General features: G+C 39.8%; 1 protein-coding gene across 1 annotated transcript; it reads right to left on the bottom strand.

Moving 5' to 3' along the window:
- Nucleotides 1-725: 725 nt before the first annotated feature.
- On the bottom strand, nt 726-15232 carry cldn19 (claudin 19). Its single transcript, XM_053315687.1, has 5 exons — nt 14472-15232; nt 8346-8510; nt 7890-7974; nt 5664-5810; nt 726-1745 (listed from the first exon to the last, which is right to left on the bottom strand). Exons 1-5 carry the CDS (start codon nt 14692-14694, stop codon nt 1697-1699), a joined length of 669 nt encoding a protein of 222 aa, XP_053171662.1. The 5' UTR covers nt 14695-15232; the 3' UTR covers nt 726-1696.
- Between the last annotated feature and the right edge of the window lie 12305 nt (nt 15233-27537).

The raw sequence follows: 27537 nt of genomic DNA, 5'->3' as shown, positions 1-27537 counted from the left end.
AATCCAAAGTCCATGTTCCAAGCAATAACACACTAATAAGAGGCTTCAGCAGTACAAATCAGCTGAATTGACTAACTGGGTGTATATTCGATACTGGTTTTGTTTATTATAACCCCAACTAACCCTAACTCAAATTGCTGAAGCCTCATATCATATTAGATTATTTTTCAGTTGAAGTTTAGAATGCATGTTCATGGACCAAAGACTTTGGATTCCCTCCATCTTTATAATTGTGTAACATCTGAAGAAATCAATTCATAGACAAGTAAATGAGTGTATGGACATGTGAGTATTGTATTCAAATTGACTTGAGCAAATCTGGGCTTTTGCACCACTTTCATCAGATGGAATAAAAAATCTTTGATAGCCCTCCATCCCCAAAATAACCTGCAACCACTTTGATAGACACTAAACCTTCATTTCAAACATTAACACATGTTTTATATATATATCCAATCTCAACAAAACAAGAACATTCAAGCCTTGTTGTCAGTTGTAACAGTGGTGAGCAAAGTTAACTTTGTGAGTCCACCTTTTGAGAATGTGCCACAGTCCAGTGGAGCAGAAGTGGAATTCCACGTCTGTAATTATTGAACAACAGGGTGCAAAAGAAGTATTTGAGCCAGAGAGGAGGAATGAGTGAAGGGGAGTGAGTGGGTGAAAGTCAGGCAAGGATGAAAAGTTAGGAAACAACTAATAAAGCACTGAGTCATAGCCGGATCCATTTTTTTTACGTCTCTGTTTACTTTATTCTAAAAGAAACAGACAGGGGTATACTGTAAATGAGATGATACACAACATCGAGGAGGTAAATATTAGAGAAAGGAATGGCATGGTAAATAAATGCAGGCATCAGAAGGGCTTTTGAACCGTTTACACTCGGCAAACCGGCGTTCCTTAGTACAAGAGACAGCACACAATACAGTACATCCTTTAGAGTCAACAATACAACGACTCTGTCATTCACACCAAATCATATTGGCACTTAATACAACAAAAATGAATGCACTGGGTATATCCTCAATCCAGGCTACTTAGAAACAGGCATGCAGCTTCTTAACAACAGTGGCATAAGGTATTATGCTGAAGATCTATCACATGTATGTCTGTTCTTTCTTAAGTGGTACTGTAGAGTAGCTTCACATTCATTTTCAGAAATTCCAACAAAATGCCAACAATAGAAAAAAAGGCATACAGAACTGCTGGCAGAGGAACTATGGACACACATCCCTCAGATGGGATGTGATACTACAAAGAATCCATGTAGTCAAAAACATACATGTGCACAAACATGTGTTATAAGGCACTGTAGTAAAACATTATATATGTAGTAAAAAAAAAGAAAAAGAAAAAAGAATAGGAATAGAGTAGGTGGTATATACACCCGGGCATTTTAACATGTTATAGAAAACATACCCTGAATGAATGTCTCTCCCAAAGTCATCAAAACAGACAAGACATCTTTCTCAATCCCCCTGAATAACTATTTTCTATTCACATATTATCAAGCCCCCCCAACAATTTCTTACTCTTCAACAAAGACTCTAATTTATATTGCAATATGCTTGAAAGGTTGCTGTTCATATACTCTCTCGACTTCACTTTAATGGTGTCTGTCTGTTTTGAATTCTTCAGGGAGAGGGTTTTGTCTGTTGACAGAATCTAAACCATGGTAAGGCCAGAAGACTCTCCCAAACTACAAGTACTGCTCCCTTTTCTCTGGTGGGGTACTTTTAACATTTGGTCTGCAATTCAAAAGGGAAAAAAAGACACGTTTCAGTCAAAGTACAGTCACAGCGAAACAAAACAAACCCAAAAGACACAAATATTAAAAACAAAACAAAACCCAGAGGTCATAGGATATAAGTGAAATCATAAATCAGCGCAACAAACCACATGTTTCAACTCAGTGTTAGCTAATAATGGGACAGAGGAGGGTGTGGGAGGTGTAGTAGAGGGTTGACAGGTTGAAATGGATGATGCCACCTCATTTCTGAAAGAGAAGGTCTGATCACATGTCCTTTAAGAGTCCATATTTACAGAATAGGCTCAGAAGGTGGAAGAAATTGGAGAAGAAAATGCATCCTGGTGCCCATTAAGACTGAAAATGTGCAGATGTAGTACTGTGGAAAGGGAAATGTTCTACTATAAGAGGTCCAAATTTGGGGTCTAAGAGGTAACAGGAAAAAAGGGAAGACAGTGGTTGGACAGTCGGACAGTTGGACAGGCGGGGGCTGATCAGTCAGGGAAACTAGTTTCACTCAACAACTCTGCCCTGAATTAGAAGGAGAGAAGAAGACAGTCGGAGAACAACAGGATTAGAGGACAGGAGGGGAAATAAGAGACACATCAAGACCTCTCAGATTCTCACAACAGTGCTGAAGTGTTAGGAAGCCAGCAGGATGTTCAATGAGTGTTAGGTTGTTAGAGACAAGGGCGGAAAGTCCATGAGCAGGGAAAATGTAAGGTGATGCTACATGTCAGCTGGCCAGTTATCTACAGGTTACAGTATTACATGTTTCAAATAAATATTAACAATGATGGACTAGATGGTAAAGGTTAAACACTGCACATGGCGTCAGATTTTTTGTCTGTATTGTAGTTAGCTGTAATTTCATCAGCACTTTAAAGGAATAGTTTTATATTTTGGAAATACAAATATTCTATTGTTGCGGAGAGTACATTGATACCACTCTCATGTCTGTATGCTTAATATGAAGGTAGAGACAGCAGTCAGTTATCTTAGTTAGCATAAGAGACTGGAACAACTGGGCAGCAGCTAGACTGGTCCACATCTAAAATAATACTAGAGTCTACAGTCACTAGCAGGCTGTACATAGGCTCAGCTAAAGGCTAAGCTCAGCACATGTTCACAATGATCATGCAAACTGATTATCTGATGTTTAGCAAGTACCATGCTAACATTAGCTTAGTTTATGATCAAAAAGTATTTGATCATAAACCACAGTATTGGATGATCATGCTAGATGAAAAGTCAAGGGATCACCAATGTTATTTCAATGAATCCTTACTGGGATATCAATGTTTGTACCAAAATTTATGGCAATCCATCAAAAGTTGGCTTAAAAACATGTTTCAGTCTTATGAAGGCAGTAGCAGAAAAGTCCGGAGATTACCAAAATTCCTGGCAATTCATCCAGTGATTGCCAAAACATTTCAATCTCGGACAAAATGTGTTCATTGGCCAAGTGATATTATGCTATCCCTAGAATGGCCCATAACACCCTTCCAGTGCATTCGAACTATGAACTAAAAACACATTCTATAAAATGTGTTTAATTTGTATGTGACCAAACTATTTCTTATCTACGTGTTAATTTGTGAGTATTTTGAGGTGCTGATAGGTGGAGTTTTTTTAACCTTCGGAAATAGTCAGATGGCTGTTTCCTTCTGCTTTCAGTCTTGCAAAAAGTGCATTTCCCAAAATATTGAAGTATTCCCTTAAATCTATATTTTATTTTCTTTGGACAAAGCTTTACAGGTAGTTTTTATCAGACTTGTTGTTGAGCAATCCCTATTGAAAGCACAGCTGCTACTGACAGACCAATGACGCCTGACGCCCCCTTTTATTTAAAGGGACCAAGGAATTTCCTATAGACCTACTCCCCCCAATCTGAGAATAAAGGAGCACTCCACAAACAAGTGTCTACCAAGAAGAGAGGCCTTATGACCAGGAAATGGGGGGACCGGGAGCAATTCTAAGAAAGGTTAATGGCTGTATTATCTGGAACAGTGATGGACCAGCTCTTTGAGAAACACAAATGAAGCCAAAGTGATGTGGGAGCATCAAGGAGGGAACTCAAGAGCCAGTTGAGACTTGCTGTTGAGTTTTACAGGCTCCAATGTGGGCAGATTGTAAAATGTTGCATATATGTAATAGAGACCATTCTACTGGAATATCAGTGGTTTTCATGCCTATAGCCACTATGTGTAATAAATCAAATAGTGTCTACTAAAGTCGAGTTAAATATGACATGGTTTATTTACAACCGTTATAAGCATTGTGTTATTTTATGATACACTGTTAAGTGACATGTAATACTGTACTACTGTCTTATAGCTTATGATTTTATGATACTTATGTGAGAAGCATTTGAAATAGCATAGATCTTAGATGTTGGGTTGGTTATTTAAGAGATCATGAGATGAAGGAGTGTATGGATCTGGAATGATGATGTTAGCAAATGGAGCATGGTGATATGTGTTGATAAGAACCTCCAGTTTCTCTTAGTAAAATGGTGAAATGATAATCAACAACATTCACACTTATTACAATCTATGCAGACAGCTTTTGCTAATAATTCACCTCCACTTCTGCAGGTAAAATTGTGACTGTCATCAAGTGATTGTTGTGTAAAATGGCTACCACAGGCCTTGATTACATAGGACACTAAACACACCTGGTTCTTTATTATCAGTCATTATGGTTGGTTAATCACATGTACAGTACCAGTCAAACATTTGGGAACACCCTAATGAGAAAGTGTGTCCAAACATTTGACTGGTACTGTTTGTTGTCTCCATCAGGGCTATAGTCATTGAGGACTTTGAGGATATATCTAAATTTACTACTTAACTGAAACAAAAATATTAAGATGTTAGCATTGGGAAATAACATAGCAATTAATCTAATAATTAAAATATTTTTGCAGACTTTATTTTTATGTTATGTCTCTCATAGCATTCTGTCTCAGGTCCTGTTCTCCATGTGAATGAAGTTAACTAAACTCCATCTACATTCTTGATTTTATAATGGGCTTCTTCCCTTTTCACCAACAAAACATAGGCAGTTAATATTATCTGGTCCTTGTGAGAGCTCTTGTGGCTCACACTCTGTTTACCAGCAGCTGTGCTTTGGGTTTCAGTGTCCTCTGTGATCATGACCTAACTGACCTTCCCTGGGTGAGATTGTATAAACCAACCTCTTGTTCTTCCACAGCAGCAGACGAGCTGCTCTCCTAGTTTTTGTACAGTGGTTTGGACTCCCTCCTTTACACAACCTAACTGCACAAGTGGAGTGTGAAAACACAAAGCAATATGGAGGCAAAACACCGATGCAGCTCCAACCAGGAAGCATAGGACTTGCTAGAGTAAGTTTGGCAAGTTGTGCAGTACTGCTATGTTTAGCTCCATTTCTACTCTCTCTGGGTATCTGCTTTCAATCCACCTTAAATTGAATTTTGTCAACCAAAATCAAAATCAATTTGTTTCATGCCACAGAAAGTAAGTCCCACAGAGTGAGTAGTTGTAATTTTTGGAGTCAAATTTAAGCAGCTGCTCTTTCAAGTAGATTAAATAATGACATTAAGGCACATGAGAGGTTTCCATTCACAACACAAGCGTATAATTGTAGCTAGATGATTGACATGTATGATGTACTGTATGTTCTGCTCACAAATAAGTTATGAAAGTTTATTCATTATCGAAAAATATTTTTTAGCCACAGTTTGACATCCTAGTGATGGATCTTGTGTTTGCATATAATAAACCTGTGTGTATATGCTTGTGTGTGAGTGCTACATCATTGTTTTCATGATCATGTTTTTGCTTTAGCAGGCTGAATAAAGGGGGGTGGTGCCAAGCGTGTCCTCTGCTCTCTGTTTGGTTGACTGCTGGAGGGGGGGGTTGGGGTTTACACGTACTCCCTGGCTGTGGAAGGCTGTGATTGGCGATAATATTGCTGCCCTCTCATGTCGTCTTTGGAGCAGGAGCAGCACAGCAAGGAGCCGCCCAATACCGTCAGACTGGCCGCCGCCCAGCCCACAAACAGGGCTGAGCCAAACTCATACCTGTACAGGGAAGGAAAGAGGGAGGAAAAGCATGTAAAGAGGGAGGGTAGCCAAAGTGTGGCTTCGTGTATTAGAGGATACTGCTTTCACTTCTCTTACAAAATTATCAGGGTTTGCTCTGACTTGCTGAAAGTAAAATACAAGACAAGAATATTCAAGCATTTTATCCCAGAAATAACCAACTATATCAAAGAAAGACCTTGTGGCTAAAGTAGTTGTTACTATTTGCAACCTCAAATATTAGTAAGCCCACCATCACATCAGACAGTGTAGTCTTCTCTACATGCTAAACTCAGACAACAGCTGATAGTGATATGAATTAAGACTTAAACATTCATTTTACTTTCAAAATGTTATATAGAAGACTAAGTTATGTGATTAGTGAAAATGGGCCTGTACTTTGTTGTTTTGAGGTTACTCTAAAACAATATTAGCTCTGCTACCTAGCAATATAAAGCAGCTACCATATAGGCCTATCTGCATTTGTCATAATTAGGAACTGTTAGCAGTTAAAGCTAGCCATATTCATTTGCCATAATTAGGAACTGTTAGAAGTTCAAGCTAGCCAAATAAGCAGCTATTTGCAGCTAAAGACGGTCAAGTTTATAAGCCAAATATAGCAACTATTTGTAACTACTGTAATGTTAGCTCCCATGTCAACCAGTCATGGAAGTTAGCAGCTAAAGCTAACCATGTTTATTATTAACACAAACTGTTAGCAGTTAAAGCTAGCCATACTCATTTGCCTTAATTAGGAACTGTTAGAAGCTAAAGTTAGCCATATTTATCAGTAATAATCTATCAAAAAGTCAGCCCTCTTTATTACCCACATTTCACAATATACAGCAATACTTTCTATTCTCATCATGGAACTATATAAATATTGCAGTGCTGGAAATAAAAGAGCCTTGCAAATTACATGTAGCCTATAGCACACAGCGTCAATTTAGATTGCAAAGAATCAGCGTTTGCAGATATTATCAATATCACGAATAAATACGGGAATTCCCTCTAATTAAAAGAAAAAAGACAGATTGGTCTAATAATATGAAATAAGGCTAGAGTTGTCAAATATGTCCACAAACAAGATTAAAGGAGACTGAGAGGGAAACCATTTAATGAGTGAGTGGAAGAAAACTTCAAACCTTTTAATTGTTACAATGCTGTCATCAGCTTGTAATTTTGGAGACTTCCATTTTGCCTTTCTGTCAGTTTCACTTTACTTTGAACTGTGATACAGACAAACATCACACAGTTTTTGGCTCATTATATGCAAAATGAAGTCATCACTTTGTTATTTGCTTAATCTGCTTAATGTTTGTCTTTTTTTTACAGTGGAAACACAACTGCACCAACCATCTGCACAAGATTTGGTTTTGTTTCTGCTTTCTGGGACTATTTTGTGAAACAGCTCAAAAAGCAGCTTTTGTTCATTGCTATGAACTGCACACATGATATTGTTGTAATACTGTGTTTGTGTGCTTGCTTCTGTCTGACACAACAGACATGAAACATACCAATAAAACATTAATTTGGCAGTTGCATGAACTTAGTGGCATGTAGATGCTTGACACTGGTTATATTGCAACTTTTATGAGTGTTTATAGAGTTTTGTGGAGTCTTAACACATCAGATGAGATTGACAGTGTGGCGTCCTCATGGGTACCCACATCATGTTTATGACCATATCCAGTGTTTTTATGTGTGCACACTGTTCTGTGTACAGTTAGTTGTTGGAAATGAGAGGAAAAACAATTTAGATTATGTGATATAAAGTCTATGAGAAAACCAATCTAATTTGTTTTTGTTTACATGAGGCCGCTGGCAGCTATTGCCTAAAAACAAGCATTATCTCAGACAATATTCAGAATAATGACTATAAAGGTTTTTTTGTTTAAGTGGAATGTGTTGGTAAAAAAAAACAATATCCAATAATCCTGACAGAAAGGCAAAAGTATTTAAAATAAAGAACTACAGAGTGAAGGTCACACATAAAATCTTTAATCTAAGTTAATGTAAGTTTTACTGCAATAATCCAGTTTTAAATGCTTTACTTGAAGGCACTGTCAAAACAGTTACCTGGCATTGGGCGGCGTATTTGGGTTGAAGAACTGATAGGACACCTGAGTGGCATACCAGGACACAGACACCAGTGTACATAAACCTGCGGAGGGAGAAAAGCATAATACATATTGATTCTCTGCATCAATGAAACCAGCAAACATTCACTATAAGAACTTGTGAATCTTTGTTTTGTTGATTTTAATCCTTGGGCTTGTGGTTTATGTTTGAGGTCAGCAGCTAATGCCTCTAAAATGACCACTTCCTGTTTACAGCAGGGACTCTAATTACCCAGAAGACCCCCGGTGAGACATTCAGGCCAAGAAAAATGTCAAACCACTTTCTCTAAATGCGCTGATTGCAGGAGATAGAAGCAACTGCAGTAAAATTGTGGGTGCAAACTAAACATAACATCAATATAACACATCTTTGGTGTCTTATTTAAAAAAACAAAAAAACAACCAGAAATCACACCTGCAAAAAGGAAGAGGGCTCCTCCAGTCACAGCGATGCGGGTCTTGGTGACCGGGTTGTTATCTCCAACCTTTGTACACTTCATGCCCACCACGCTGACGATCATTCCAATAAAGCCCAGCAGTACTGACACTACCATCAAGGCCCGACATGTCTGGATGTGAACTAGATTATGGCAGAAAGGGAACAAAATAAAGAGTAGGGAGGGACAGTAGAGTGGACCACAGAGTAGTGAATGATAGCAACACAACAGCAGATATGAGAGAAAGTGAGGGAGAAAACCAGAGAAGGGAGAAAAGTGGTAAGGAGATGAGAAAACAAATAGAGAAGAGGTTTTTAGTTCATCAAGTCAATAAAACATTTCTGGACATAAAAGTGAAAGTCATTATAAGGGAATGAAGCCACACACACACACACACACACACACACACACACACGCACACACACACACACACACACATACAATGGGAGACCACATGTATTTATGATAGGAATCTCATTAGGGAGAGTCCACCACTGTCCTACTTTTCAGACAACGATGATTCTAGCCTCTTTTTTTTAATTTCCAGAGGTGAATTTTTTGGCCAAGCTTAAAGATCTTAAATTATCCTCCAAATCATCTCCAGATCATTCCTCAGTGGCTCCACCGTCACGAAAATCTAATGTGCTGCCCACACACAGGCCTCGGCGCACTCATAACTTAGTGGGAGGAACATATTTACACATATTAACACACACACACATATGTAGAAATACACAATATGTGCGCACACACAGTTGCTGTAGGTGGACTAGACAGAGATGAAACACACAACTCTCTCTCTCACATGGAGCAGCTGTAGGAGGGCCCGCTTTACATGTTTCACACAGTGGGATTAGTGTGGCTCTGTCACAAAGCAAGATTGTTTTCATGGAGCTGTCGCCACAGCGATCAGACATAACTGCCTCAAAACACAAACGTGCAATGCTAAGCGCTTAATGATGCTGTCAAAATACCGATGGAGTGCGTCTGGTTTACAAGCGACGAGGGGATTGTCAAAATCCCAGCAGCGGTTGGAAAAACATGCAAATTCCAATATCCTGGTTGTGATATGTGACAGAGCTGACAAATATGGTAATTACAGTAAACATGACTGAGATTTCTGCGCAGGTTTAACGGCGAAGGTCATGGGCGCTACCTTCAAAGAACAATGACTTGAAGTGTAAGCCAGTATTTGTACATCAGAGGAGAGAAGTGTTTATCAGAGGAGACAAACAGAACTCAAATAAACCACAAACACATCACTGGATTGACTAGAGCTAGAAAAATAAGCAGAAGAGAACAGAAATGAAATAGGAAAAGTTTGACAAGTAAAATCTTGAAGTGCACATATGAGGTATCTCAGCAGCGTTCAACCACATTTCGAGGTCTTCCAGTCAAGGTCTTTTTTATTAGCTTTCAATCACATTTCGAGGGCTCCAGAAAAGCCTAGAAGATGGACCTTAAATGAAGACTCAACTCATCACTCTCAATTAAAACTGTAAATAGTAATTTAAACTTTTTTACCTGTGCTTTTAACCACACATATCTCATGGTCTTCAATAAGAGAGTTAAAATTAATCTTGAATTAGAACTTCTTTGTCCAACTACTGTTTCCACAGTCAACACCTTTCACACTCAACTAGACTACAATAGTTTAAGAAGAAAGTTTAAGAAGAAAAATAGTCTCAACTCAAGGTCCACTTCTAGAGCTTTCAATAGCAACTCATGTTCTTCAGACCTCCAGAAAAAAAGCTAGTGACAAAGTAGTCCAAGGTCAAGAAGGAAATTTCATGCTCACCCAAAATCGAATTGAGCAGAACACAGTTTACAAAGATTTAAACCACTTACGATGGTCTTCAAAGCTCAGGAAAACGACTAGTAAGCGGACCTTGAATCCAATTTTTACATTAAACTATATTGAACTACTGTTTCCAAGGTCAAGAATTAGAACTAGAATGAAAAGAACTACTGTAAAAACTGGTGTATAAGTCACAGTCTATTTTGGGGGGTGATGCTGGGAAAAAACACTTCTATTAAAGGTTTATTTGAATGTACCAGTAACTATTAATTTTCAAACACATATGTTTAAACTCCAAAACTTTTCAATTGACTTTTATTTGAAATGCAACAAAACACACATATTACGCCTGAATCAGTGTGTCGGGTTAATGGTTAAGGGTCCGGTAATGATTTGCTTAACTGAACTAGACTAGTATATTAACTCAGACCAGGTTCGGATTAGGCTATGAGTTAACCTTTATGAGTAAACCTTTCAAAAGAACACAGTAACTTTACATTATTTGATACAGTGTATCATCCTCTGTCTATTCCATCCACTGAAAAGACAACAAAGTTAGTGAATCTTTTAGGCTTCAGATCTGTGCTCATACTGTGTGTCGCTGCCACAGTTCAATAAAACCTGCTCATCTGTGCACTTTTGCATATCATGCTTCAACATCTGCTGCTGTCTCGAATTAGTGTCTTCCTGACGTTATAGTTCATAAGTGTGGATGCTCACATCATTATGTTTAAAGTTGTAGTTATTGTAATAGTTATCATTCTTAGTGTGGACTGCCTTTTACAGACCTATAATCATATCCAGATCCAACCTCTCTTTGTATTTTACTGTGAATAAGACACACATCGTTTTTTATGGTACATAAATTAGAAACTAGAAGGACCTAAAGAACCTAAGAACTTTTCCACTGGATTTCAACCACATATCATCAACGCAAGTAAGTGGACCTTGAGTTAAGGATTTTTATAACATTTTGAAGGTTGAAAACAAGTTGTCCTGCATAACTATATAAAAATAGAATGAATTGTGACTATATGTTTCAATACAGAAAGTCACTTCAAAAACATATGTTGAGTAACAGCTAGAGCAGCAACCTAAATTCATCATTTGTCAGTGTGACAGAAATACACACACTGTCATTCATGGTGCGGCAATAAAGTCACATTTCAGAAGATGATCTGAGGGGACTTATGACTGCAACGAAGAGGATGGAGCAATCTTTGAAGTCTGATTTATGGCTCCACAGCTTCCTTTTGAAGGAGCATCTGAATGGTCTTCAACAGAGAGAGGTTTGATTTTCTTTTCTTTCATCCATTCTGGGTATTCCTCTTTTATTCTGAGAGTGTGTGGGGGGTTCAGGTCAATGCTATATGACACTATTTTGACCAGTTCAAACTGGTGACAAACCAGAAGGGAGTTCGAGGGCCTTTGGGGTGAAGGAGAGGCTAGGGGTAAAAAGGAGGGGCGGCTGGTCTGGCTCACCCACTAGGCCCTTCTCTTTCCAGTGCCAAGGTTGGCAGTGCCAGCCACAAGCTTTCAATGAGTGTGTGTGCTTGCTGGTGTGTGTGTAGGCACTGTAAGATCCCATTGTGAGGTCACTTGTGACTCTGTCGTACGTAATATGTGTTTGCCCACTCACTCTCCAACCATAAAACTAAACTTATGTTTGATTCCACCCAATCCAGATCCAGTTTTAAACCAAATTCAAAACACAGACTAATATGATATCCTTTATTGTATTACCACACTACATTTGCCAAAAATTAAGTTTTCATTAACCAATTTTCCATTTGTGAGTACACTTTCAAATATGCAAAGTGGTTTCACTTTTAACCAAACTCAATTCAAGCCAACAATGAGAAAGAAAGAAGCATTTGTTCCAGCAGACCACTGGAATAACCTCTACTACTGGATGCTGTATGGGCCGATACACATCACACCACCTCACTGAATACTAAACCATCAGTTCCCACTCTATATTTGCCAGTGTGACATTATAATTTAATGGCATGATTGATCCTGACCAGCAGCCCATTAGAGACACTTTTCCAGTGATAGTAAGAAACAATCAGTTGGAGCAGATGTGTTGATTAGACAGTTGCTTGACGCCTGATTGGATAGATTTTGCTCTTGGAAGCTGTTCCAAAGTATCTAAAAGAGGTTATATATCAACTCTTAGGAATCACAAGCAACTATAATTACACTTCTACATAAATGTATAGAACTACACAATACAATAATGTAATGTGACACATACACATATCAAACAAATGAGGCTCATTCTCAACCTCGGAAAACCATGAATACTTTGAAAACGGAGCATAGACAAGAAGTCCTCAGAATGATTGGAAATTTGAACTTTCACAGTCTTGTGACAACACCATCTGCTGATGAAGATCATTATAATAAAAAGCTCCAGAACAGTTACGAAACATACATTGTCCTGAGATTGTTTTCTCAGCAAGATGTGTTTTTAATATCCTGTTCATACATCTGTGGCTATAAGTCAGAACTGTCCTTTCAGCACCACCACCCACACTCCTCTGTCAATAACAGCCAATAACCTTCACAACCACGTCTCATCCTGCTCATCATTTTTCTTCTACTGGAAAGAAAAGCGCTCAGTAAACAAGCAGCAGATCCAACAGCTTCCACTTCTGCTGCTTGGCCGCATCAGGAGAGCGCAGCACAGTCTGGTGAACAATTATACCCACCATCACATGCTGCTGCTGCTCCTGCTGTGAATGTAGCCAGAGGTTCCTACAGAACTCTTACTGCTGCATCAAACCAACACCAACACATAAAGCCTTCTCTGACCCCCAAACACATGATTAGATGCTGATCTGCTCCATTTCATACCAATATGATCCGTCTGAGAAGCACCTGAGTAAACCTGTGATTGATCAAGAATGCTTTGCTCAACTTCTCAGTTCTTGTGTTCAATCAGACGGATAGAGAGTTAACTCCTTGGGAAGGTTTTCTAAAGTCTGAATTCTGTACTCACTGGGGTGTGTTAATGAACAAATGGAACAATGTGAGCGTGTGGGGAAGACAGAGCGCATTCTGGGAATATCTCTGGTGTTTGCTTCAACACTGCCCTTTTCTTCTTCCTAACAGCCCCTATTCATCAGCAAGGACAATACGCTGTTCTTATTGCTGCAATGAACCAAAGGAGATGGCAGATCAGCTCCAGCACTCGTCCCCCAAACGCCAAAATGTTTGCAAAGGGCCTCGGTTGTTTTTTCAGAGGCGAGTGTGCCACAGTGGGAAACCTAAAAGCAGCATCACTCAACCACAGAGAGAACAAGACAAAACCCAAAGTGTTCAATTGTTTTGTGAAAATCACTCCTGACCGAGCCCACCCCCCTGTAGTCTTTCATTAGAATCTCTAATAGGATGATTTAAGCAGCCAGTAGATGGATGGATTCATATAATCTGTGTGCTATTAATTATGAGTCACTAGTTCCTACTTACAGATTGGAGATGACAGGAGGCTCATATTCTGAGCTAATTTATGTCCGAACCCCACATTCCTGAACCCCTCCCCACTCCTGACATGATTATATTTTATGATGTTTTGGGAGTTTTTAAAGGCTGATTTGATCTCTATTAAACATGCTAACAGCAGCGTTTTAATTTTAATTTAGATTTACAGTTTCTAGAGTTTAATGTGTCACTGATAGAGAGGGCTCAGGGAGTTGTTTTCCCTCTGTTTTTTCACTGCTGAATAATACATGTGGCCAAATTAACGAGCCAGCTACAATAACTGTAATGGGTTGCCATACAGAACAACAGATATTTCTTTTAGGGAGACTAAAGTGAAGGGAGAGCTTTCAAAGTGGGTCTCGCGTTTGTCATCTTGACTGATGAAAACACACATAGAACTACTTTATTTTTGTATTAAATAAAATGTAATGAGGGCATCCAAGAAGGGAAGCATTTTGAGAAAGTGTTAAGAACATTAAAATTAATGGATAAGCCTCTCTTGGTGATGCATTACATGATAATTGTCCTGCTTGAATTGTGTTTTTCCATCATTTGACAAATGACACACTTAACATCACTTTATCATCTACAAAGATGCTCCCAAACTAAGGGTTTTTCATATTTTGTTAGTTTTTTCATGCCTGGTAATCATCAACTCACAGTATGCCTATAATGAGAATATAATCCCTGAAGAAGTTTTATGAAACAGTTGGTAGAATGTCTAAAAGGGGTCAGTAACACAAACAGCTAAAGAAAGTAGAAGCCACTACCAGTTAGACAGTCAGGTTTTTGTCAAGCCAATTTGAAACATGGTACTCACTGTCCAACGAGAGCATGGAGTCAAAGATCTTGCACTGCACCTGTCCTGTACTCTGCGAGGCACAGCTCATCCACAGCCCCTCGTACAGACCCACGGCTGTGATGATGGCATCGCCGGCATATGACGACTGCTTCCACTGGGGCAAGGCGGTGGTGGAGATGATGCCGATCCAGCCGCCCAACGCCAGGAAATAACCCAATAACTGGAGACCCGAGTTGGCCATCCTTCTCTAGCTCTGTCTCTTTACTTCTGTCTGGTCTCACTTTTCTTTTTTCCTTCTCCCTGTTTCAGTTGCAAACAGCTTTTGTTTTGGGTGACCCCTGGCGTGATGCCTTTCTTTCTTTGAGATGTTCTTTGTGTACAACACCTGCAGCAATCCTGTGAATTGTTTCACTTTTCTCTTCACTATCTGGTCCCTCTGAGCATCTCCTTCTGCCACACTGCTGTAACTCTCATCTGTGGAACTCCCTTTTTTCTCCTTATCTCTAGCTTTTTCTTTCTTTCTTTTTCTCCCCACGTTCCTGGGCGTCCTTTCTGCCCGTCAGCTGGGACGATGAGTCAATGTCTCTCCTCAGGACTTTCCTGTCTGGTTCTTTGGTCTCTCTGGTATTAAATCAAAGTGGAAGAAAGTCTTTCTGGTGGTCAGTGGTACAGTTCATCAAGCATCGTCGCTGGGCTGCCTCACTCTCTGCATGGCTTCCTCCAGTTCTCTCTCTCTTTTTCTCTCTTTCTGCTGCTTGCTTACTTTCCCCCCACTACAATCTTTCCATCTGCTCCAGGCTCAAGTGGCTCAATGAGGGGTAGAAGAAAAAAAAGTAAAAGGAGAGAGAAAAAAAACGTGAAACACAAAAAAGTCCTTAACAGGCTGAGCACAGAGGGATGGGGTAAAAGGCTTGGCTGTGATTGGACTCTTCTGTGTTGTAGGAACGCCTACTGGGAGGGAAGAGGGATGGACTGGTTGGGAAAATAAGGACTGTTCCGAACAGGCAAAAGAAGCATCATAGGTAAATTCACAATGACAAGTTCATTAATGAAAGAGAGCAAAATTGTTCTAATCCAATTTAAGACTTTCCAACTGCATCCAAATCAAAGCCATCATCATCACATCAGCGGGCCTCTTTATCAGCTACTGGATGCATTGATCCTTTGAAAGTTTGCTGCCTGCGTGGAGGTGCGGAGGAGGTGGTGGTAAAGTGCAACAAACACGCGTAAATCAGCATCTAAACAATGCCTGGCTGAAAAGGACGTGTCACATCCAGACAGACTCTTTGGAAATTATGGGCCGCCGAGACAAGCCTCCCACATCGCCATGGCAACCCCAACAAATGAAGAGAGAGAAAGACAGAGAGAGAGAGAGAGCGAGAGAGAGAGTTCACCCGACTGTACATCCTTTGCGAGCTGTAAATGCAGACACACTCCAGTCTTTTGTGTCTGAGGAGAGAGCAGAAACCTGTTTTCCCACAGTTGCGCGCCCCGTCAGCTCTCCTTTAACTCCCGCTCATTAAATTAGCTTCAATTCACTTCAGACTAACTCAATAATTCTATTCTGCCAATTAGACTGTCGACACACTCGGAGGGTCTCTGAGACATGGCCGTTTTCTCACATCTGTAAGAGACATGTCTCACCCCCACCCTGCACTTTTACACACACACAAATAGTCTGTCTGCACAACAAGCATGTTCTTCTCGATACTCTCACAACCATTTTCAACAGAGTTTGGGTGAATTCACCTCAGAATTGTTCTAAAAAATGAAACAGAAGAGTCATTGGAAAAGCATAAAGGAAGGAGGTTATTTGTGGGATTGTTGCACTTTTCTCTGTACCTTTTTCTCACTCAGTTGTCCCTTTTTTCTGTCTGCTACTTTGTTACTTTCCTTACCTCTCCTACCAGTTCAACCTTGAACTTCAACTTGATCTACTCCAACATCAGAAAAAGCACTAGAACATGTGAACTTGCATGTGACCCCACTTATCTGGCATCAAGCATGTCTTTGAAAACCCTCCATTACACATTCAGACACACATATATGGATAGAAAAGATCATGCATGGAAGAGTCGACCTATGGTTCAAATCAAGCCAAGCCTGGTTTATTATCCTCTGAGCCTCTCTCATTCATGCTACTCCTGTTGGTTTAAATATTCAGGGTGTGTGTACGTGTGATTGTAACCGTAATACGTTCAGCTCTGCAGTGTCTAATGAAGAGCTTGACATATGGATGGAGTTGTGGACAGAGCACAGAGGTCAGCTGAGCTTGAGAAGCGAGACGAGATGAAAGAGCGAAAACAAGGTTCAGTGGAGTGGTAGTGCAGGGTGAGGTGGTGGAGGGTGGGGCGAGACTTCTAGAGGTCTTTCTGATTTTGAATCATAACAACACACTACCATTGGTGGGGTTGTGGCCAAGTCCAAGTAAAAAACTCAACTTTAAGGAATTATCTGTCCTACTGCTCATAGGCATGAGAGCAACACGTTCTCATACACAAATGCCAAAATTATTTTTAAATAAATTACGTTATTTTATAGTTACTTTCATTTTATTTCAAATTCCTGGACATTCTCAGTGTAATTTGCAGGTATTTAAGGATATGACTTTTTACAAAAATGGTGTTGCAATCTTGTAAGAATTATATATTCATCATATTTTCATTGTATTTGGGTGTAATGAAAAAAAAGATACAATTGTTACATACAAAAAGTTATTTGTTATACTTTTTGATAAACTAGACTCTTAATTCTTTAAACGTTCTATATGAAGAATCACACATTCCTTCTGATTACTGACGCCAGTGTCCGTTATGTGAGCTGCTAGTTCCTAACACTTTACTATTAGCCTAACCAGTGCACAGTGGTCCTGTAAAACATACTGGATGTAGATGAAGACTGCAGGCAAAGCAGATGAAAATATCACTTTTCTACATGTTGATGCTCGTTGAACAGGTAGTCTTCTTGGCTTTTTATTCACAAAGGTTTTATTACCCCAGATTCTTAAAATTTTAGAACCAGTTCCAATTAAAATTTAAGTTTCTGGGGCATGCTTACTTAAGACCTAGTTTTTCATATTCCTTTATGGGAAGAAGGAAGAGTTTAGTTTTAGGGAACTAAAACACTGCGGATAAAGTTGGGGTAATGTTTGAGAATAAAGATTAAGATGACGGTTCTGTGTTTAAAAAGTTACTTTTTTCACTGTTTTCTGAAATTGTGTCCCTTATACTCCCTGATAACCCACAAACAGTTTTTTATACTATGGGCATGGTCCGACAACCACCAAATGTAGGGAAAATATCTCTTTTTTTTTTGGTAATTTGAGCGAACTATCACTTTAAAATGACTTTTTTTGTTTATTTTAACCAAAATTCACCTGCTTTCCCTACTACCCAGACTATCTTCACTTTCAAAACAGCTGTACATTACATTTGGTAAAAGAAGGCGTAATTATGGATAAACCTAAAAGAAAGAATGTCTTAAACCCTAACCCTTAAATTGTCATTCTGAAATGAACCTAAGTGATGTGACAGTGATATCCTTCATGTTACAGTTCAGATGAAGTCATCATCTCACCTGACTTAACCCCAATGTCCCTTTACTGTCAGTCAAGGCTCCACCACTATTACCAGTGTGGATGATTCACTACTAACAGTCCTTATCTCTTTGATATGGCTCTCCCAAAACAGGAAACCAGCAAATGTGGTTAGTACAGTCTCATACACACAATTAAGGCATCAGGGTCCTATCAGATTAGCCAGTGTTGTCAGGGTTACCGTGAGGCACATGTGGACATGTAAACAGTATTGGAGAAGAATTATGTAACACAACAGGCAGGTTGTGGATTAGTCTATTTGAAGTAACACGTAGAGATTATTCAGTGAAGCAGTCTCACTTTGATGTCACATGAAGGAAATTTGTATGCAACCTTACATCTGGAAGATACTATATAATTGAAATCACTCGGGATGCGGACTTGAGTTAGCAGAGACCGTGTAGCGCTCTTCAGTAAACTATAATTACAGTACGTCAAGCCTTTCCTGTTAATGTTTTGCACCCAGAGAGCCCACATGAGAAGGTGGAGTCTGAATGAATGCTAACTAAGCACAGAAATGAATAATGTATGTCAGTGCCCCGAGGAGAGCTCCTCCGCTCAAGTGCCCCTGAAGAGACTGTTGGCTCTGCTCATTATGGAGTTGAACAGGGCATCTTTTCCCCAAAGTCGACAGCAACGTCGAGTGCCGTGACACACAAAAAGCAACATTGAGAATGTGAATGAAAGAAAGCTGGATCTTCTTTTTGAGGGTTGAATGATTGGCGAGGTTATTGTTGTTGGCTGATGTCCTAATTGCCTTGATTATGTCATTTCAGATGCTTAAATCCTAAAACGACTGTGAGAGGTTTATGGGAGCACTTTCCATGAATGTCTCGAACATCTACAGACACACAGAGGAACTCTTTTCATCCCACTGTTTCCTAAACTCACCATGGTCGACCTTGCTTTCATGCTTGGCTTCAGTTCAGCTATTGGGTCAGCTCCTTCTAGTGACTATGGTCATGAAGCGTGCAATTGCCTGAACATCATGGGGAAAATGTCTTTCTCCATCCTCTCCACCCATTGACACTCCAGCCTGCTTACCTAACACCCATCTCCTGTATCTCCATCTTTTCTCCTTGACCTTCCCTCAAACCACTCACCAGAGGACACATGGTTCAATGGGTGCCATCAGTTACTCGTCTCTCCCCACCTCTCACCTCTCTCCCTCTCCCCAGATTTTCCAGACCCCTGCCGCACTAAGCTGAGCTTAAGAGTCAGCTGAGCTGATCAAAGACCGTAGCCATGTAGTGGCTAACAAGAGGAGAGAGTTCCCAACGACACAGGACCTCCCAGGGGTTTCCACCGCCATAGACCTACTGTAACTAGAATCGACATGGAGGGATGGTAGCTTATTATACACACTGCCCGCGTGACTGCATGAGTAGCTGTGTGGCGGACATACACAGATGGATGTTTTCCTACGAATACATATCTATTCTTGCGGAGGTTGATCTCAGGTCCATGGGACATTTTGCTGGCTCGCTCTACTGATTTTACTTCTGCGGAGAAAGCCACCCTCCATTACCCAGCATCCCTTTAGTATGGGGAAGGCCCAGGTCCTTTTTCCCACCACTCTCCTCCCTCTCACCCCCACCATCTCCTCCTCCTTCTCCATCCGCCGCTCTTTTCGTCACGTTGACCCCTTCCAGTTGCCTCGGCATACTCTGGCCCCCTATTATCACTCTAATAAGTCCTAGCAGGCTTCCCTCCTCTTCCTCCTCCCTTTGTGCCCCATTTCTTCTTTTCTCTTTTATGACCTTTTCCCTCTGTTTTCTCCACACTGCTTTTACAGTGTATACTGTCGTCCTGCAGTAGGCCCCTGGATGACCCCGGTGAGAATGGAACCACAATCCTAGGCAATGATTTCTGTTTGTACATGTTAGTACATAATAACTCAAAGGTCTCACTTTGTGTTCAAAATTTAAACTATGGTCTAAAATAGGAACAAATTAAATGCACTTTAAGTCTGACCTGTTTCATGCCTTGTTGCCCTGTTGTCAGTAAACTAGGATGTTGTTTGTTTATTGTTCAAACTAAATTGGACAAAACTAGCAAACCATGATAAGTGATAAGTGAAACCATCTGATAAGTGATGTGTGGAAGTATTCTGGACTTTACACATGGTAAAATCATGGATTACTATAGGAACTGGGAATTCTACGACATAGTTAGGATTAGTTATTACAGAATTACAGTTAATGGTTAATCAAATAGTTTGATAATTAATCAATCATTTATGTTATTTTCTCTAAATAATAATTCTACCTTTTCTTATTGCTAGGATTTAGCTTTTCTGGGAATTCATTTGAAATTTAAACTATTTCAGTAAAACAGCAGACATGGTTAGGAGGAAATGATTTTCTCCCATAGTGTAAACTGTGACTTCTATCTCCTCCTCTTTATCAACAATACAATCATAAATCATCTAGCCTATGCTCCCTCACGTCTTTGTCGTCCTACGTCACCCCCTTCCTGAACCTCCGCCTCTTGGCACCGTATTACCCTCCTCTGTCTGTACCATACAGTCGCTGGAACCAAATCTCTTGCACCTGTATGTCCTGGCTCTATCCGGTTCCTTGAATTCCTGAGAGCCCTGTGCTGATCTGATGGAAAAAAAGAAGGGGAACACAGAGGAGAGCAGGAACTCTTTAGTTTTTTAGTGGCACTGCAGTGCCGGTAGTAGCAGGGAGGGCTCCTCTTATGGGTGTGCATTTATCTGGAGCCGGAAGGAGCTTTGTTGTACCCTACAGTTCACACAGGGCTCTGGAAAACGACTGCTTTTAACAGGGTCCCTAGAAACGGCCTACCTGGTCTGAGTGGGGCCTCTGAGTGTTCCCTTCCTTTGTAGCAGTACAACTTCATCTCACCCTGGAGTAGTCACCAACCTTGACAGATTGGGAAGCATACTGCACATTGAGGATTTTAATGCTGATTATGATGCATGAAATCAGGAAAAACAAATGGAAACACCTCATTTTGCTAACAGTCTTTCACTATTTCCAAAAAATTGTTAAGGTTGGTTAGTTTTGAGGTGGAAAAGTTATAATTGCCTAATAAATAAATTATATGATGTGTAACAATTGAAATGGATAGGCTTAATAATTACAACATATAGGTTTAGGTCTATGTATACCTATGTTCCAGAAATATGGTGTGCAACGTTGATCCCAGCTCTAAAGGTTTTATTGGACATCGCTACAATGAATTCTGATGGGGAAACTAATACAAGCATTTAGTAGATCATACTGTCTGTAAACAGTATATGGAAAGTACAGTAGGTCAAAGTTGAACCAGGACGTTGGTCTGGAAACTGTTGTTTGAAAAATGTTTATGACAGTTTGAGTGTTCATGTTACCATTCATCTTCATTTTCTCATTTAAACAAGTTTTACTTATCTGGGAGCCAGTGTTTGTTTTTCTTGCCCTGCCAAATGTCTTTATTAACACACAAAATGCAGAAATTAACTAATAATTTTAATAATGGTATCAACACTGATAGAGATTACATATAAAAATATGAAAATGACCCAAGTGGTAAAAACTAAATGATCTTTTAGCTAGTCCTTGGCTTGCTAGTAATATGGTTCTGAAGATGGCTACGTCTGTTTGTCAGTCAGCTGTCTAACACTTTGGTCTTGATGGAATGAAATTTGGTAAAGATATTTATGGTTCCTAGAGGATGAATCCTGATGACTTTGGTGACCCCCCCCCCCCCCCTCCCCCCGCCGATTTTTCATCTAGTCCTGTATATGATCATGGACTGCCATGAAATGTGGCTAACTATAGGACGACTAGTAATCTTGTAAATTCTTAACGTTTCATAGCACCGAAATCAGATCAAAACATGAATTTGTTTATGAGGTTGGTTTATGGGTTAGGGTTAACTCATGACATATCAACCTCAGCAGTACTTTGTGTTTAGTGCTAAATAACCAATGTTAGCATGCTAACACACTACTTTACGATGGCAGACATGGTAAAAAATGATACCTGCTCAATACCACAGCATTAGCATTTAACAGCAACTTTGAAACAATGCTGCTTGAGGCTGAAGAGTTTGTCCAATGATCTCATGGTGTTTTATTATACAGTGTGCGCAATATGTGTTACATGCAATGTGTGTTGTGTTTTACCATGGGGTGAGTGCAATATTTTGTTATGTGCAATTTATTTTTGTGCATTTTGTGCGTTTTACTATAACTGTGAAGCCTTTTAAATGCACAGCCTTTGAGAGCAAGACAAATTTCCCAACAGGGACAATAAAGTATATCATATTGTATTTTATTGTAACGAATAGTATCATATTTAGATTGCATTCCCCTCTTGTTGGGTTTAATAATTAGACAGAGTGATAAAGATAATGTGTATGACATTAGTTTACACCAAAGAAAACTTGCCCCATACTTAATAATTTATGCACTTCATCCAGACTGACTGAAAGTTGTGATTATCATTTGCCATTTCATGACTTTGCCACATACTCTGTTAAAATTTGAACATGACTTTTTGTGATATTGAATTGAATGCCATTATTATCATTGTACATTACAGTACAACAAGATAAAGATATGAGAAATCATAAATGTCTGTATGTATGTGGTAAGTCCTGGAACATCAGCTCACAAACAACATGATGGGAGTACAGTGTGTCGAATGTTGCCTCCAGATTAACCTCAGTCACAATCTGTGAGAAATTCACCTGAGTGATGGGGTTATAGTGTGGTGCGTGTGTGTGTGTGTGTGTGTGTGTGTGTGTGTGTGTGTGTGTGTGTGTGTGTGTGTGTGTGTGTGTGTGTGTGTGTGTGTGTGTGTGTGTGTGTGTGTGTGTGTACAGCCCAACATCAACAGACAGGCAGTGGGAGGTAGAGGAGCAGAGGCCTGAGGGTGAACAGCTGAAGGTGACTATAGAGAGATTAAAAAGGGAATGTGGGACTTAATCCATTGTTATACAGCAGTCCTCTGAGTCTCCACTCACTGAGAGAGAGCAAAGAAAAGACGTGCATTCCTCCCAGCCCTCGCTACGCAGCACACGGACCAGGGGATACAGACGCCATTCTCCTGCCATCTGGCCTTAACCAAACACTGAACAGCCCCTCTGCCCCCTCAAACCTCCTCTGCCACCACTCACTCATGCTCTCCATCTTCACTTCCTCCTCAGCTCTCACTTCACAGCTACGTCACAAGCACAATATCATTATTACTTTTATAAGTTATAATGAGTAAAGAGCAATACTTTGGTTAAATTATTCAAAAATTGTATCCTGCCCTAAACCACTCACCTCATGGAGCTGGCTTAGTTGTCATCACGTGGCTGAAGTGTACAGTCATGTGATAACAGGTGGCCATACAGTGAACAGGAGGAGCTTATAACCCATTTTTCTGTTCAAGGAAGGTGACTCCACTGTATGACTTCCTCCTTGATCTTTCTCAAGCTGTCCACTAACTCCTGAGGTACCAGCAGAGATTTTATGCCAAGTGCTGACTCATTGCGAGGAGACAGGGACTCCCACTAGGCTTTGATGATCATCACTAATTCAGCACGGTCCATTCTTGTCTTGAGCCAAGGTGTTTTTCCATTTTTCTGAAATCTTTGCTTCTACATAGAAGTGGAAAGTGCTGACAAAACTGTGTTACTGTACATTTTCAGATTGTGTTCAAGCAAGTAAGACAACATTCAATTAAACTATAACTATTAGCACTGATTGTGGAAGAAGTAATGAGATCTATTGATCAAATAAAAGCAATTAATAAAATAAAATATGTCAATATAAAATGTGCTATCCTAATCTTATTGAAGTAAAAGCTGTAAAATGTATCACAAAGTAAGCAGCACAATGTCATTATACCACACAGTGCCATGTATGTCAGAGTTTACAACTATGCATCTATGCCTATGTGCTTTTTATGTAAAATCTTGACCTTAGTAACGATACTTTAGTTCCTTTTTGTTGCTTTGTTCCACTGATTAGGACCCATGCTTGAATTTCTCCCCTCATCATCCCTTTTTCTCTATACTCTTTTCACATCATAAGAGAAGTAGCTTGTATTCCTTACTGCTCATTTTCAAATATGTGCCACCTTCATGAAGCCGAAACATTTTCCCACATCCACCAATCCCTGTTCAGACTCTGTTTATGTGCAAGGTGTAAACACTCAGGTGTTACCATTCAGACAGCATGGCTGTGCTCTGGGATCGTTTTGGGTTAATAGTGCAACATCCAGAACGGGCATATAAAATTTGGTTTCTGGTTGGTTTGCAAATGTTTCAGGAGTTTATGTTTTTAAATATTTCTATAGATTTTTATATTTCCAATTTTACAAATCAGTGCTAACTTGCACGCTCAGTTTGTTTTTTATTAGTTTGACTACTGCTAAAACAAAGGCATTGGAGATAATCATAAGACTCCATCTATAATAATAGGCTTGTCCCCATTGTTTCTTTAATTCATATAGTTCATATTCACAAATCAGCTCCGTATATCACTGGGGATGATTCTTCTCATCCAGCATATCCAATCTGTAGAGGAAATGCTATAGACAACTTTGTTTTTTAAATATCAACTGTTCAAAAGATGTATTGTATGTTGAAGCTGTTGGACTCTTGAATGGTAAATCTCTAGCATCTTAAATAAGGTGTTGTTTTTAACTTAAGCATATTCTGTATGTTTTATGGTATTTTGTGTATTTTTAATAGGGTAAGGGTTATATAATGGGTTAATATTAGGCCTATGTTGTGTTAAATATAGTCATGTCTGTCCTGTGTACAGAATCAGCTCACCAAAACAAGTTCTTACCAATTTTGGTAGTAATGGCAATAAGGTAAACTCACCTCAAGAAACATGGAGCTCTATTATAAATCTGCAAAACATTTCTTTAAAACCGTTAGAAAACAGTATACATTTCCAATTCCCATATCAAATAAGGGTTTGGGTTGGTGAAACAAGTCACTTCAAAGAAAAGTACTTTTAACTTGTGAATAAAAGTGAAGTAGCTCCACCTTGCCAGTGACAAGGTGTTAACACTGTCTGGGAGCATTTAGCCTGGTGTTCAGCAACTACTGTCCACAGAACCTTTCTCACACTCTTTGCTGCCTTTTTATCGGCTGCTATTCCAAAAATGTGTCATGTACCTGCTGTCTCGTGAGGGAGGATCTCCCCCTCTCTGTCTCCTCCACTTCCCCTTTTTTGCTGTCTTTTCCCACCAACTTATGCACTTTTTGTCACATTGTAAAATACTTTTCCCTCTTATGCTATGTTCTGTACCCTGTCCTCATTCAAACATCTTTTCCAACCTGACTTTCATCTCTCCAAATCCTTTTATTCTCCCATCTGTCTCCCTGTAAGTGGGTGGCACTGAGCCAAGCATCGCCCGAGCCTTCCTTCACCATAACAACCGGCGGCGACGTCTTCATTTGATGGGACAAAAGGGCCTCCAAGAATCACTGCTGTTCACCCAGGGGCTTATGGGTGCTAGCCAGAGATTTGAAGAGGAAGGTGCAGGTGGAAAGGAATGGGAGATGAGGATTCCTGGAGGGAGTAGCGCTATATATCAACGTGGCGTTTAACCTAATACCCCCTAGCACTGTGAACTTGTTCCCCAAAGAGCAACTAATGCCTTCACAAGGGCTAACACATTGCTTAGCATATGAACCCTCCATGCACACAGACTACTAGACCTCTGCTTTCACTCACAGTGAAATTGCACATTTGTGTGATAATGTGGAGTGCGTGGAATTCATAAAGAATCATTATTTCTACACTCAGTTTTTATGGCGGCCAATAAAAATGTCATTGGGCTGTTGGTGCTGTAGTTTATTCAGGCACATTAGCTCCTCCACACTGTGCTGAACAAACATTCAGGCTACTCCCCTGAAACACAACTTTAACCAGATCCTCACCTGCACTGCTGAACAACTCCTGTAAAAGGCATTATCTCTAATCCAAATGTAAACCAAAGGGTGTAGCCTCATCATTAAACTTTAAAACACTGATTTAGACTGACAGGCCTTTTAAAACACCCAATAACACCATATCTAATACTGTGAATCAGTGATGTCTATAACCACCAGTAAACCATGCTATGTTTGGATTTATGATCAATTGAAAAACACACAAAATAGTAATTCTTCAACAATCTTGAAGTTTTGACATAGGCTGAATATGCCTGTAATTTATATGCTCAAAATGCTGCTTTCTGGGTCTTTTGACTTACATGACCATACAGGATAAAGAAGTATAAGAGGGAGTAATCTCGTTCTCAAGCAGTTCATGCTAACAGATGCTACAGTACATGATGTGATAGTTGGCTTGCTCGAGATTAAAACTTGGGGCAGCCTTAAAGCTAAATAGTACAGTGGACTTTTTAGCTTCTTTTAGCTGATTGTTTCAGTTTTGGTTCAGTCCCACTCCGCCTCACAAGGAAGTGACTTCATACTGACGTCATTTGAACTGTGTCACTTCCCTGGACCATAATTACTATTGCCACTAGGTGGCACCTGTCAATGAAACGTCAATTTTTGGTGACTGAATATTCGACCTATGATGTTGTTTTTCTCGGGATGAAAGACTCGTCAGTATAGTTAACAATTAGCCACATTTAGCAGCTAAAAGCAAAGTGAATATTGGACTTACATTCTTTGGGAGGCCCCAGAATGAATGCTAATATTGCGTTATATTTACCATAACAATGTTAAAAGGTAATAACATTTAACAATGTGTTTAGACCTTCTCCATCATCTTCTTCAACCTTTTTCTGACTGAATGTGCTGAGCTAGTTTGCTGTCTCTACAAGAAAGCAAATTGCAGGCAAAATGTATTTTTCCGCACGAATAATCAAGAGCACGTATACTGTATACGTGCTCTTGATTATTCGTGTGGAAAAATACATATTTGCTCTTGAATTTATTAATCTTTTAAAACATGCAAAAATACCAGTGTAGAAGTAATATAGACTTAACCAGTGGCTGTCTGAAGGGCAGGTAGTCAGTCAGTAATTAATATAATGTGTATATAGTAGTAAAGTTCATGTCATTTGTAATGAGTGGGTTTAAACATAGAACGAAGACATTTAAAAACGTTTTATCCTGTCAACAGTGTATCTATAGATCAACTTCCTCCACAGCTATACATGCCCAGCATCAAACTGGACCCCTGGTTCCCTCTCAGCTGTGGTCCCATGCCCAGACCGGCACGGCTGTGATCCCAGTCCTATAGGAGAATAAGGAGACAGTTCATGGCGGAGCTGAAGTCATCGGCCAGGCATCCATCAGAACAACCACCAAAACAATGGATCCCTCTGTGCCGCTAACACAAGGTTGGTTTTAGACAAGAGGCCGGAGGGTGCTGAGATGGACAGGCAGCAGCAATGGAACTGACAGCTACAATTTGACCTTGTCTTTTACTGTAACACCTCACAGTCGTCCAGTGTGAGAGGTTGCCTGTTTGATGAGTATTTGGATATCTCCACTTCAATATTCCCATTAAAACTT

This window comes from Scomber japonicus, chromosome 3, assembly GCF_027409825.1.
Source record: "Scomber japonicus isolate fScoJap1 chromosome 3, fScoJap1.pri, whole genome shotgun sequence".
NCBI classification, from domain to species: domain Eukaryota; kingdom Metazoa; phylum Chordata; class Actinopteri; order Scombriformes; family Scombridae; genus Scomber; species Scomber japonicus.
The sequence above is the reverse complement of the archived record's forward strand: the minus strand, read 5'-3'. Positions and strand labels throughout refer to the sequence as shown.

What these genes read in the sequence shown, in the direction of transcription:
- cldn19 (XM_053315687.1), bottom strand. Translation starts at nt 14,694, where the DNA reads ATGGCCAACTCGGGTCTCCAGTTATTGGGTTATTTCCTGGCGTTGGGC. An exon ending in CTCCATGCTCTCGTTGGACA is followed by an intron (nt 8,511 to 14,471) that starts GTGAGTACCATG and finishes GCCATAATCTAG; the next exon opens with TTCACATCCAGACATGTCGG. An exon ending in AATACGCCGCCCAATGCCAG is followed by an intron (nt 5,811 to 7,889) that starts GTAACTGTTTTG and finishes TTCCCTGTACAG; the next exon opens with GTATGAGTTTGGCTCAGCCC.